The sequence below is a fragment of the Saccopteryx bilineata genome, chromosome 2 (genome assembly GCF_036850765.1).
Source record: "Saccopteryx bilineata isolate mSacBil1 chromosome 2, mSacBil1_pri_phased_curated, whole genome shotgun sequence".
Lineage (NCBI taxonomy): Eukaryota > Metazoa > Chordata > Mammalia > Chiroptera > Emballonuridae > Saccopteryx > Saccopteryx bilineata.
In genome coordinates this window covers 255,492,060-255,507,003 of record NC_089491.1, presented here as the reverse complement: position 1 = coordinate 255,507,003, position 14,944 = coordinate 255,492,060, and the positions used below count along the sequence as shown (strand labels likewise).

Here is a 14,944-nt window from a genome sequence, read left to right as displayed (position 1 = left end):
AGGAGGAGGGAGGCTGGAGCATTGAGGGCAGGGGGCGGGGCTATCAGAATGGTTTGGAGGGGCGGGGCAGGCAATGAAAGGGCATGTTAGTGGGCTAATGTGTTGGATTTTATGCAAAAAAAATCAGGAGCTACTGAAGAATTTTCAGTCATTGGGCGATCATCTTAAATGCATGAGAAAGATCCTTCTGAATTCTGTAAGGAGAGAGTGTCTTAGGGAGCAGGTGATCCCACTCCTAGATTATTTACTAAAGGTTCTAGAAGTCTGTGCCATTTATAGAGTTAATGCAAGTGCACATATTGGGCACACTGAGGAAACAGGGTTTTTCCCCAGGTGTATTCAGGCATCAGCACATATGCAGTCTGACCTAAGAATATATACTGATGTTCCTAAAAAACTGAAAATAACTAGCATGAAAAATGAGATGATAAAATTAAGATATAAAAGAAATTGTATAATATTTTGGTCAAAATCCCAATAAGAAATAAATGACACAATTATGCATAAAACTGCAGACTTACTTACAGAGATAAAATTAAGTTCATAGTATAGAAGAAAATTTATACACAGTTCAATAAAAAATGTGAAGCCTACAAAAATCTATTAATTTTCCAAATGTAAACTAATTCAAGTTGAGTGTCTACAACACTTACAAACACTGCGTATCTTTGGGAATTTTTGCTGAACTGTTATTTTCTGAACATGTGCTTTCGACAGTGTTCTTCCGAAGGAACCCTTGTATGACATTGAAAAACAGACCAACTGGCCCCTGGTCTGTTCTGTGACACCGGACCTGAAGCACAGGTAGGCCATTTCTCTTTTTCAAAACCCTACTTTATGCACAGTGCAGGGTGGGGGGAGGAGGAGTGACAACTTACAATTTTAAGTATGTATATATTTACAATTTCACTAAACAGGACTCCTTATGGGAGTGAGAAACTACAGTAATCACTGACAGTGTATCAAAATCACATAATCTGGGAATCAGTCCATAGATGTGTGCATAGAGACTGTACCAGGTGAGCTGATGAAACCAACTGGGTTCTCAGGGCTTCGGGCCAGGGGGTGGTGTGTACTCTGTGAACAGCAGGGGGCGCTGTGGGACTTCCCTGAGGTCCCCACCCACGTGCTCAGTGAGGACAATTCATGCACTGGACACTGGGCAGTGAACTGAACCCTGTGTTCCCTGATGCAAATTCAGCAGCTGTGTTCTCTCTGTCCTGGCACAGTCCCCTGAACATGGACCTTTGTGTTTTCCCTGTAGGTTCTCCTCCCAGGGCTCACCCAAAAAATTGAAGCCAACCTCCATCCTCCTCAGTGTGGGGGGTGAGCTGAGCACAGCCCCAGGGCTCAGGGAGGGGCAGGCTGTCACTGAGGGACACACATTTGCATGGACAGCCCCTCCTCTGGCAGAGGGGGGAGAAGAAAAGGAGGCCTGGGTCAGCCCAGCCCCACTGTGGGCTCAGGGCTGTGAGCACCATGGCCTGGACCCCTCTCTTCCTCGTGCTCCTCTCTCACTGCACAGGTGGGGACAGGCCTTGAACCAGGCCTCAGTTTTTAAGTTTATTCCCTTCACTCTCCTGAGAATCCTTCCCTGGTTCCTATTTCATCACTTATAATTGTCTGTGTTTGCAGGTTCCCTGTCCCAGCCTGAGCTGACTCAGCCGCCCTCCCTCTCCGCATCTTTGGGAGCATCAGCCAGACTCACCTGCACCCTGAGCAGTGACATTAGTATTGGTGGCTACAGGATACGTTGGCTTCAGCAGAAGCCAGGGAGCGCTCCTCGGTATCTCTTGAATTACAAGTCAGACTCAGATCACCATCAGGGCTCCGGGGTCCCCAGCCGCTTCTCTGGATCCAAGGACACCTCGGCCAATGCGGGGCTCCTGCTCATCTCTGGGCTCCAGCCTGAGGACGAGGCGGGCTATTACTGTGCTGCAGATCTTGGCAGTGGGAGCATCATTCATTACTCACAGTGTCTCAGATGACGAGGAAGTGAGACAAAAACCCCTAGACCAGAGACTAGGGCTCTGAGCCTCAGTGAGTGAGAAGCTTGTGTGGAGGCATCTGTGGGGTAGGCTCCTTTGCAGGAAGATGCACCCATGACAGGGGAAAGAGTAACACACAATGACAAGTGACAGCCCGGGCATCCTAGAAGCACACATAAGGATGAGGTAAGATAGCCATACTTTCCGTCCCTGTCCTGTCAGGCATAAATTTTATCAAGAATAAATATTTTAAAATACAAATCTCACTTTTATCCGGCTCTTGTGTCTTATTTTATATTCACGCTAAACCTTTCACTTCTGACACTTTTGATCCTAAATGTGTGGGGATATTTGTTCATGACAAGCTATTCTGTGCAACACCTGCTGGATGTCTTACAACATAGTGCCAACTAACACTATCTTCCTGGAGACAGTGTCAGAGCCACAGTTAATGGGCTCTCCCAAAAGAGTGCCTACATTTTAAACGTCAATTGGAAGTAGGCGGCCCCCAGGTTTCACCCAACTTTTTGGCGGAAGATGTAGGTTCACATGATCCCTCCCTTGGTCCTGTTCATTTGCTAGGTTAATTTGCTAACTCCACCTGAGCCCTTCTACTCCTCATGCCAATGGATGCAGGTCTAAACTTTCCAACCTCTGTTGATCCAACTTTTCTAAGGGTCAGAATCTCCAGGAAATAGAATCTTCATCATCAGAGAACACCAGAGACACAAGTGTAACTGGGATCCTGTCATCAGTGCCGCCAGGAAATGCCTGGAACACCTGATTTTTTGGCTGCATGTTTTGTTGTCTGTCTGTGAACTGTTGGTTCTTTGTTACCCAGCATTACCCAGATTATTCTGACTGATGCATTGTAGACAGTCTAAGACAAGTCACCTTCAAATCAATCAGAAAACAACAGAGTATTCACTCATGTGCTTGGACAATTTACATTTCCACAAGTTGGGTAAGGCCTCCAGTTATTCCCAGCAGTGGAACAGAAAGATTGTTGCTGAGAGGAATGATTGCCAGCCAGCCAGGTGAGAAACTGCTTATCCTGCTCCTGAGCATTGGAAACATGCCCATGTGATGTTGAACTCTCCTGCATCTGTCATCCAAATGCCCCCAATTCTTGGGTTCTCACCCCATTGCTTCTGACTATGATTATCTTCTCCTCTTTTTTTGATACTCCTCTTTTTTATGTCTTTGTCAAGGGTGACAGGAGGTAACTCCATCCAAGGAACACCTGTACCAGGTACAAAAAAGTAGAGAGATTCAAACAGTTCCCATGAGATGGAGGTCTGAGCTGCTCCATGGCCGCTCTTCCCTACCCACCTCACCCACACAGAAATCATTCCTGGTGCTCCGGAGGGTGGTCCCTGGACAACACAGCGTTTCTCTTCTCTCTGGCACCAGGAATGCTGGGGGCTGTGACTTCAGACCCTGCAATGTGTCATTCTGTCCTGTGTCTAAGGCCTGGTGCTCACAGTGGGCTGAATCGGGGTCTCTTACTGCCTGGTGATCTGGTGGGAGGTTCATTCCTGTCTCTCCTTATGGCATCAGAAATGTGGGTTATTGTGATGGGACCTGGTACAAACAGATCCTAGGAGGAGACCTGAGCTGCAACAAAGGACAATCCTCATTTCACAGACTCAGGACACACCTTCAGCTTCCTTTCTAGCAGCTCCGGCTCTGCTGGATTTCCTGGGGTGTCAGACAGACCCTCCTGTTTTCTACCAGCCTTGCCCTACGTCTCTGTCCTACTGTGTCTGTGACTCTGCACACACACACACACACACACTGAAGAGGGGTCATGGGTGGGTGTAGAGCAGGCAGCTCTTCCACCGGAGCCCTGAGAGTGTGTATCAGTCCTTGTGGACTCAGGCAGCACAGCCCCATGTTCCTGCAGATAATCAAGACCTGGGTCATTCTGCAACATTCCTGGTTGAAAGAAATTACAGGCTCCCGTAGCTTCTTCTTTTGCAGACAAAACTGAGTTGTCAGGAGGAGGATACACCCACAACAGGGCTGTGTATCATGTCCGTCCCCTGCAGGCCTTGATGGACAAGCCTCATGGGTCCCTGTGATGTATGTAGTCCCTGCTCTGAGGGAGAGGGCCAATACCGGAACCAGAACAAAGACCATCCTAAAGGCTTCCACAGTGAGTTGTGGGGACCTGAAAAGGATGGCTTGCATCAAAGGTCTAAGCTATGTCGCATAACTGTGTCCTTAAACAATGGGATGATCGTAATATAGGATGCTATAGAACCTGTATGGACTATCTCCTGTGTGATGTACTTTTTTTTTCATTTTACATAATTGTACACTGAAGCTCAGAAAGTGTGTCACTCAGGTGAGGTCCCCATGAGTCAGGGCCCCATCAGTCTGGAGCTCCTCAGTCACATTTGACCCTAGAGACAGACTGTCACAACAAAGTAAAGGCTGATCCAGGACAGGAGCTCACCAGTTTTCCCTGCTGACCACACTGTCCACTCTCTCTCCTTACATGAAATTACCATATTTCCCCATGTATAAGATGTTTATTTTCCCCAAAAATTTGGAGTCTAAAAAGTGGGTGCGTTTTATACAGTGTTTGTAGAAGTGTGGCATTTCAAATACCATAGATGGAACTGAGGATGAGGCAATATATGAAGACAGTGATTCGTCATCAGACACAGATGAGGACAAGCAAATGGATGGGAGTTTTGACAGTGGTGAGGAGTTCTGTGAGTTTTATAATGAATAAAACTTGAGTTCAATAACTTTATGTAATATATTTTTTTTCAAATTTTAGTTCCCAAAATTAAGGAGCATCTTATACATGGGAGCATTTTATAGATGGGGAAATACAGTGTGTTGATGACATTCTAGACATGGCTTTTCACATTTCTCGTCTACAGTCATCTCAGGAGTGACATATGACAGGGTCTGAGAAATTCTCCCCAGGACAACTCCAGGATGATGTGACTCAGAGGAGCAGGGACAGAGGGTGGGAAGCCCAGCTCAGCCACACTCAGGAAATCTCTGACTCAGGGACCAGCCTGACTGCGGTGCTGGGAGGGACCTGCGGGTGTCCCGGGATGTGGATAAAGGGTCTGTAGAATGTCTCAAAGGGCAGAACACATAATGGATCACAGTCCGGTCAGGCCTGGGGGATGCAGGCACCACTGGCCCTTAAACCCTGCCTTTATTCTGGGAATGTCAGCAGGAAGGAGGAGGCACAAAGACTCAGCAAAGAGCCAGTGATGCCGATGCTCAGGGAGCAGAGAGAGTGAAGGACAGTTACTCTCACACAGTCACAGTCTCTCCATGCACTGCAGTCCAGACACTGTCCACTCAGGGGACACACAGGGATGAGCCAGGTGCCTGCATTCCTCCTCTCTCCTCCACCCTTCATCCTGCTGTCTTGTCGAAGATGCCAAACTCAACAAAGAACCTCCAGCCTACCTTCACCCCTGGTCTGATGTCAGGACTGAGGTCCTCTCTGCTTCTGTGGAGGGCAGCCTCCGCTTCCTCAATGCAGAGTGCGGACCCTGCAGGAGCCGCGTCCGCTCTGGGGAACACTGAGCTTGCCCCCCCCCGCTCCCACCTGGGTCTATGTGGCTATAGAGCCGTCCCCAACAGGAGTGAGGACTGAGGCTCAGCTGACAGAGCAGGGAGCTGGGGTCAGAGATCTGAGAGCCACAGAAGCAGGTGCTTGTGCTCTTTCCCTTCTGCTCCCTGCATTGAGGACGGGTTCTGAAACCCCATTCACCCCAATAGAGGAAGCAGAAGTGGGGATAGTGGGGGTGTCATTGGGCATTACAAATGTAAACAACAAGGTAGATCCCACTAGGCTCTTATCAGACTGGCTAACACTCAATACACTGACAGTGTTAGACGTTCCGAGGATGTGAGCTGCAGGATCTCTAACTCATGCTGTTGGGGATGCAAAGTGTCATGGCTGCTTTTGAAAACACTAGTAGTTTCTTACAAAACTAAATACATTCTTATGTGATATAATACAGAAATGATATTCCCAACTATTTAGGTAAATCAGTCAATTGTGTCCAAACAAGCATAAGCATAGAAAGTTTAGAGCTCTTTAGTTCATGTTTGTTAAAACTTAAAAAGCAACTGCTATGTCCTTCAGTAGATGAATGAATAAACAAGCTCTGGTCCCTGAATGAAGGGAATTATCATTAACAATATAAATGAATAATTTGTCATGCTGCTGAAGGACACGGAGGAACTGAACATGTATATTTCTAAGTGAAAGTAGCCAATCTGAAAAGCTGGAACTGTGAGAGGTGCAAGATCAGCGTCCAGAGTGGGGTTTAGCCCCTGAGCATGTGTCTTAGCAGGGTGCTATGTCTTGGAAATCCACAGGAGGGCGTGCATGCTCCTGGGTTCTTCAGCTTTGAGTGCTGCTCTCCATGCACCTTGTATATTTCCTGTATCATCTTTGGCCTAAAGCCCTCCCTACTCCTACACTCTCTTTTTCTCAGCTGGACTCCTGGCTTAGGTGTAAGGTGAAGCTTGCACAGCCTCCAGAAAGAGGAAGATTTGCATAGACTTCCCCCCTCTGTGTCAGGGGGATATATAAGAAGTGTAAAGGCTCAGGCCTGGCTGTGGGGTCAGGAAGCAGAGTCTGGGGCGTCTGCACCATGGATTGGGCTCCACTCCTTCTCGCCCTCCTGGCTCACTGTACAAGTGGAGCCTGAGGGAATTCTGGGAGGGCACCTGTTTGTCACCTGGGAGGATGACCTCTCCCTCCTCCCTGGGAAAAGGGATAAGTTCTGTTCTCCCTGATCTCTGTTGCTCCCTCCTTGCAGGGTCCTGGGCCCAGTTTGTGCTGACTCAGCCCCGTTCTGTGTCGGGGTCTCCTGGACAGAAGGTCACCATCTCCTGCACCCGCAGCAGCAGCAACATTGGGGACAGATATGTGCACTGGTACCAGCAGCGCCCGGGCGGTGCCCCCACCACTGTTATATACGGTGATGACAAGAGACCCTCTGGGGTTCCGGATCGGTTCTCCGGGTTCATCGACAGCTCCTCCAACGCCGCCTCCCTGACCATCTCTGGGCTGCAACCCGAGGACGAGGCCGAATACTACTGTCAGTCTAGTTATAGCAGCTATAAGCACACAGAGCTCCAGACTCATGGGGAAGTGAGACCAAAACTCTCCAGAGCCTCCCATCCTGGGTCTGCCCTCACTGGTCTCCACCATGGAAAGGTGCTCTTTTCTGTCTCTGATTGTTGTTATATATTCACAAATAAAGACATATACACTAAAGACGTAATTAAGAGATAACATTCAGTAATACAGATGAAGATGTATACACGTGACCTAATGGGGTTAGGTGCAGGGGTGCAAGGCTGGTGCTGTATTGAATATCAGTCAATGTCATGTACTATATTATACTATATTAACAGACTCACTAAGAAAAGTCATAAGATTTTATCATTTAATAATAAAAAAAAAGCACATGGCAGAAGTTAGTACCCCTGCTACATAAAGGTGAACCGCTGAAAACTGCTTTCCCTGGGGTGACACACGTGGCCAGCACATCTGGCCTCATTACTGCTGATTCAGTACAGATTAGACCTATGAGACAGTTTTGCGAGGCAGGAAAATAAATGGATGGCCTAAAGTTTAAATAGACAAGGATATAGCTGTCCTTATTATAAAATGAAGGAATGATCTATGTAGAAAATGCAAAGGAAGATTACACAGAGGTGGGCCCAAGTCGGTTAAATCAGTGGTCCCCAACCTTTTTTGGGCCACGGACTGGTTTAATGTCAGAAAATATTTTCACGGACCGGCCTTTAGGGTGGGACGGATAAATGTATCACGTGACCCAGACAAGCGGCAAGAGTGAATCTTAGATGTAACAGGGGGAATCTGGTCATTTTTAAAAAATAAAACATCATTCAGACTTAAATATAAATAAAACAGAAAAAGTGTAAGTTATTTATTCTTTACCTGCGAACCGGTACCAAATGGCCCACGGACCAGTTCCGGTCCGCGGCCCGGGGGTTGGGGACCACTGGGTTAAATGACCAGTTATCATCACCTATCCTACTAACCAATGTAACCACATTACATTTAATGAAATGAAATTAAACAGAGAACTGCCTAGCGCAAGTTAGCTGTGTGAATATCTACTCACTTTTCAATGAAGAGCGTGAAATAAGCAGTTGTCAAGTGACATTACATGCAGATCTCAAAATGGTGGCATGTGATCACTGAAATTCAGTATTCAAATCCTTAACCCAAAAATACCTGTGGTAAATCTTATGAAGGAAGAGCAATGGGTTTGGGAGCTCTGTGTCAACAGAGAGATGATTCTGAGCTGGGGAGAGTGCATGAAGGATGCTGGGAAATCAGTATATGAAAACGTATGTGCTGGTCTGGACTTCATTCTCAACAAATACGGCTTTCCATGACCTGCACAGCTGCAAAATTTGAGATCCCTTGCCCTTGGTTCACTGTATCAGAACAATGCCTTTTAGAAAATCATTAAGGACATTAAAACACCAATCACTTTATGTGAGAACTGATGAAATTCATATCTTCAATATACAAGAGTTTGGGGACAATAAAAGTATATATATATATGCGCTAAGTCATACCTGAATGACGTGACATGGTTATGGGTATCTGTGTTGATATCATTCACTGAGGAAGTGGGATGAGAGGTGAGGATGGCTGGAAGATGATTTCTATTGACCATGACTGAGGTTGGATGATCGCTGCACAGAGTTCTTTGAGCAGCTCCCTATTGTTTTTGTACCATCAGGAAAGTCTGCAGTAAAAAAGGTGTTGCAAAACTTTACTTGTATCTATAATGATATGTCTGCCCTTCTTTATGTTTTAGTTTTGAAATATTTAAAGTTTTTAAATTTAAGTGAAAGGAGGGGACATAGACAGAGTCCAGCATGTTCTCTAACCAGGATCCCCCAGCGACCTCCATCTTGGGTCAATGATCTGCCCATCTGGGACCATGCTCACAACTGAGCGAGCTTTAGTGCCTGAAGCAGAGGGTCCACAGGGCCATCCTCAGTATGTGGGTCCAGCGCATTCAGATCAGTGGAGCCATGGCTGAGGGAAGGAAAGCGAGAGAAAGATAGAAGGGGAAGGGAGAAGAGTGGAGAAGTGGATGGTTGGCTCTCCTGTGTGCACTGACTGGGAATTGAACCCCAGACTTCCACAGGCCACATGGATGCTCTACCACTGAGCCAACAGGCCAGGGCCTGCCCTTCCTTAACAAATGCTAAGAGTTGCCAACATGTATGCTTCCACCATGAATTCAAGTTGAAGCCCATCTCCTTCCAACAGACAGAGGAGGAGCTGATGGGAAGGTCTCAGTAGGGACAAAACTCAGGAATTCTGGGCACAGAGGAGGAGGGAGGCTGGAGCATTGAGGGCAGGGGGCGGGGCTGCCCAGAGGGTATGAAGGAGCCTGGATGACCATGAAAGGGCATGTCAGTGGGCTAATGAGTAGGATTTTATACAAAAAGAATTAGGAGCAACTGAAGGACTTTCAGTTATTGGGTGACCCTCTTATATGGGTAAGAAAGATCCTTCTGAATGCTGTGAGGAGAGAGTGCCCTAGTGAGCAGGTGATCCCACTCCTAGATTCTTTACTAAAGGTTCTAAAGGTCTGTGCCTTTTATACAGATAATGTGTGTACATACCCAGTACACTGAGGAAATAGGGTTATTACCCATGTGTGTTCAGGCATCAACACATACTCCATATGAACTAAAAATATATACTGGTGTTGATACACAGTATATATTACATACACAGAAAATAATACACAGAATACACAGAAAATACACAGAAAATTATTAGCATAAAAATGAGATGATAAAATAAGATATAAAAAATTGTACAATACCTAGGACAAAATCCCATTAAGAAGTATATGACACAATTATGCATAAAACTGCAGATTTTACTTACAGAGATAAAATTAACTTCAAATTATAGGTGGAAATGTTACACAGTTCACTGGCAAGAGTTAAGTCTGCAAAATCTATAAATTTTCTGAATGTAAAATAACTGGAATTGAATGTCTAGGCATTTTTGTTGAACTGCTATTTTTATAAAATATCACAGAAGACTTTTAATTCCTGGAACATGTGTATTCTACGCTGTTCCCTCTGAAGAGCCCTTGCATAATATTAAAAAGCGGATCAGCTCCCCCTGCTCTATTCTCTGACACCTGGCCTGACGCACAAGAAGACCATTTCATATTTGTAGATACTACAGGGGGAGGGAAGGATTGACAACTTAAGTGTCCATATGAAGGATGGGGCATAAGTAGGTTTACAGTTGTGAGTATGCAAACAGTTTATTCTTGTATTATTATTTATTGATTATCATAGTTATTAATTATTGTCCTATTTTCCATAAGAACAATGGTAAACCTACTTTGGACCCACCGTGTATGTATGTATTTAGAAATCTCACCAAACAGGACTCCTTGTAGGAGTGAGAAATAACAGTGATCATTTACAGTGCATCAAAATCACAGTTTCTGTAAATGACACCACAGCTGTGTGAACAGAGAAAGGGACCTGGTTAGCTGCAGAAACCAGCTGGGTTCTCAGGGCTTTGAGCCACAGGGAGGTGTGTGCTCTGTGGTTAGCAGGGGGTGCTGTGAGACTTTCCTGCATTTTCACCTAGATCCTCAGTGAGGACTATTCACGCAATATAGCCTGGGCTGCAGGCTGGGCCATGTGTTCTCTGATGGAGACTCAGCAGTTGGTGCCTCCGTCCTGACAGAGTCCCCTGAGCAGAGACCTATGTGTGGTCTCAGGAGGTGCTTCCTCCCAGGGGTCTACCAAAGAAGTGAAAACAAACTCCTTCCTCCCCTGTGTGGGGTGTGAGCTGAGCTCAGCACCAGGGCTCAGGGAGGGGCTGGCGGTCACTGAGGGCCACACATTTGCATGGACAGCCCCTCCTCTGGCAGAGGGGGGAGAAGAAAAGGAGGCCTGGGGCAGCCCAGCCCCACTGTGGGCTCAGGGCTGTGAGCACCATGGCCTGGACCCCTCTCCTCCTCGTGCTCCTCTCTCACCGCACAGGTAGGGAAAGAACTCAGGGCCAGTCCTCATTTACCAGCTTTGTTCCCTTTATGTTCAGTCTAATAAAAAACTTCACTGTGGTCTCTGTCTCAACATTAACATGGGTCTGTGTTCACAGGTTCCCTGTCCCAGCCTGTGCTGACTCAGCTGCCCTCCCTCTCTGCGTCTCCTGGAGCATCAGCCAGACTCACCTGCACCCTGAGCAGTGGCTTCAGTGTTGGCAGCTATCCTATAGTCTGGCTCCAGCAGAAGCCATGGAGCCCTCCCCAGTATCTCCTGTCCTATCACACAGACTCAGAGAAGCACCAGGGCTCTGGGGTCCCCAGCTGCTTCTCTGGATCCAAAGATGCCTCGGCCAATGCGGGGCTCCTGCTCATCTCTGGGCTCCAGCCTGAGGATGAGGTGGACTATTACTGTGCTACAGATCATGGCAGTGGGAGCAGCTACCATTACTCACAGTGTCTCAGATTACGAGGAAGTGAGACAAAAACCCCTAGACCAGAGACTAGGGCTCTGAGCCTCACTGAGTGAGAAGCTTGGGTGGAGGCATCTGTGGGGCAGGCTCCTCTGCAGGAAGATGCACCCATGACAGGGAAAAGGGTAACACACAGTGACAAGTGACAGCCCCGGGCGTCCTAGAAGCACACATAAGGATGAGGTAAGATAGCCATACAAATTGTCCCTGTAGTGTCAGGCATAAATTTTATCAAGAATAAATATTTTAAAATACAAATTTCACTTTTTTCATGTTCTTGTGTCTTGTTTTATATTCACGCCAAACCCTTCACTTCTGATACTTTTGGTCCTAAATGTGTGGGGTATTTATTCTGTGTAATACCAGCTGGATGTCTTACAATGTAGTGCCAACTAAAATTACCTTCCTGGAGACAATGTCAGAGCCACAGTTAAAGGGCACAATCCAACCTGATGGCCTGCTCTTCAGATGCCAATTGGAAGTAGGTGGTCCCCAGGCTCACCCAAATTTTTGGCTGTAAATGCTGGTTCCAACGATCCCTCCCTTGGTCCTGTTAATTTTCTAGATTAATTTGCTAACTCCACCTGAGCCCTTCTCCTCCTCATGCCAATGGAGGCAGGCCTGAAATTTCCAACCTCTGCTGACCCAGTCGTACTCAGGATCAGAATCTCCGGGAATTAGAATCTTCATTATCCGGAGACTAGATTCCTTTCCTTAGTGCAGCCAGGCAATGCCCTGAACACCTGATTTATTGGCTGCATGTTTTGTTGTCTGTCTGTGAACTGTTGGTTCTTTGTTACCCAGCATTACCCAGATTATTCTGACTGATGCATTGTAGACAGTCTAAGACAAGTCACCTTCAAACCAATCAGAAAATGACAGAGTATTCACTAATGTGCTTGGACAATTTATACTTCCACAAGTTGTGAAGGCCTCCAGTTATTCCCAGCAATGGAACAGAAGGATTGGTGCTGAGAGGAATGATTGCCAGCCAGCCAGGTGAGAAACTGCTTATCCTGCTCCTGAGCATTGGAAACACGCCCACATGGTTGTCGAACTCTCCTGCATCTGTCATCCAAATGCCCCCAATTTTCGGGTTCTCACCCCATTGCTTCTGACTTTGATTATCTCCTCCTCTTCTTTCTGATACTCTTCTTTTTTATGTCCCTGTCCAGGGTGACAAGAGGTAACTCCATCCAAGGAACACCTGTACCAGGTACAAAAAAGTAGAGAGGTTCAAACAGTTCCCATGAGATGGAGGTCTGAGCTGCTCCATGGCCGCTCTTCCCTACCCACCTCACCCACACAGAGATCACTCCTGATGCTCCGGAGGGTAGTCCCTGGACAACACAGCATTTCCCTTCTCTCTGGCACCAGGAATGCTGGGGGCTGTGACTTCAGACCCTGCAATGTGTCATTCTGTCCTGTGTCTAAGGCCTGGTGCTCACTCTGGGCTGAATCGGGGTCTCTTACTGCCTGGTGATCTGGTGGGAGGTTCATTCCTGTCTCTCCTTATGGCATCAGAAATGCGGGTTATTGTGATGGGACCTGGTACAAACAGACCCTAGGAGGAGACCTGAGCTGCAACAAAGGACAATCCTCATTTCACAGGCTCAGGACACACCTTCAGCTTCTTTCCTAGCAGCTCTGGCTCAGCTGTATTTCCTGGGGTGTCAGAAAGACCCTCCTATTTTCTCCCAGCCTTGTCCTTACATCTCTGTCCTACTGTGTCTGTGACTCTGCGCGCGCACGCGCACACACACACACACACACACACACACACACACACACACTGAAAAGGGGTCATGGGTGGGTGTAGAGCAGGCAGCTCTTTCATATACAGAGCAGTGGTCTCCGATGGTCCCACCAGAGTCCCAGGAACCTGCTTCAAGCCTTGTGGACTCAGGACAGCACAGCCTCATGTTTCTGCAGATAATTAAGACCTGGTTCATCCTGTGAAATTCTTGGTCCAAAGGAATTACATACTCCTGTGGCCTCTCCTGGTGCAGATACAGCTGAGGTGTCAAGAAGAGGGAAGGCCCTTTGTTCTTACTCTGAGGTCATGTACATTCCCTGCAGGCCTGTTCTGCTGATGCTCAGGGAGCAGAGAGAGTGAAGGACAGTTTCCCTCACACAGTCACGGTCTCTCCACGCACTGCAGTCCAGACACTGTTCACTCAGGGGACACACAGGGATGAGTCGAGTGCCCTGTTCCTCCTCTCTCCTCCACCCTCCATCCTGCTGTCTTGTCGAAGATGCCAAACTCAATAAAGAGCCTCCAGCCCACCTTCACCCCTGGCCTGATGTCAGGACTGAGGTCCTCTCTGCCCCTGTGGAGGGCAGCCTCCGCTCCCTCAATGCAGAGTGCGGACCCTGCAGGAGCCGTGTCCACTCTAGGGAACACTAAGCATGTCCCTCCCTCCCGCCCCGATCTGTGTGGCCATGGAGCCGTCCCCAACAGGAGTGAGGACTGAGGCTCAGCTGACAGAGCAGGGAGCTGGGGTCAGAGATCTGAGAGCCACAGAGGCAGGTGCTGGTGCTCTTTCCCTTCTGCTCCCTGCATTGAGGACGGGTTCTGACACCTCATTCATCACAATAGAGGAAGCAGAAGTGGGGATAGTGGGGGTGTCATTGGGCATTACAAATGTAAACAACAAGGTAGATTCCACTAGGCTCTTATCAGACTGGCTAACACTCAATACACTGACGGTGTTAGACGTTCCGAGGATGTGAGCTGCAGGATCTCTAACTCATGCTGTTGGGGATGCAAAGTGTCATGGCTGCTTTTGAAAACACTAGTAGTTTCTTACAAAACTAAATACATTCTTATGTGATATAATACAGAAATGATACAATTTGGGTTGGCTAAACTGCTGAAGGGTTAATGACTGCTTGGCATCAGAAGAAGACTCTTCAAATTTTTTTATTTTATTCATTTTTAGAGAGGAGAGAGAGAGGTAGAGAGACACAGAAAGAGAGAGAGAAGGGGGGAGGAGCTGGAAGCATCAATTCCCATATGTGCCTTGACCAGGCAAGCCCAGGGTTTTGAACCGGCGACCTCAGCATTTCCAGGTCGACACTTTATCCACTGCGCCACCACAGGTCAGGCAAGACCCTTCAGATTTTACAACCATTTCCTCATGCATCTTATCAAAATACACTTGATCACCATGTTCACTTTCTTCATCCTTAGAAGAAATACAACCATTGAAATCTGGAAACAAGAGTGTCTCAGAGTGTGGGATAGGTTGTATTGCTGAAGGAATATTAGGGTCAGACAGAATAACAGTCACTGCTGTGGTCCTTAGGTTCATGCCAAACCATGGGAATACCAAAAGGCATTCCTTTGCATTTTCCTTTTTCCAGTCATGAAGTATTTCCTCACAATTATGACACACAATATGAGGAG

The 14,944-nt window shown here is 47.2% G+C and overlaps 1 gene segment (V, D, J or C); it reads left to right on the top strand.

Annotated features, from left to right (window-relative positions):
• The first annotated feature begins 1,459 nt into the window (after nt 1-1,459).
• Nucleotides 1,460-1,988, top strand: LOC136324110 (probable non-functional immunoglobulin lambda variable 5-48). The segment is given in 2 exon segments: nt 1,460-1,525; nt 1,636-1,988. Coding segments are annotated over 2 exon segments (399 nt in total).
• Nucleotides 1,989-14,944: the final 12,956 nt, after the last annotated feature.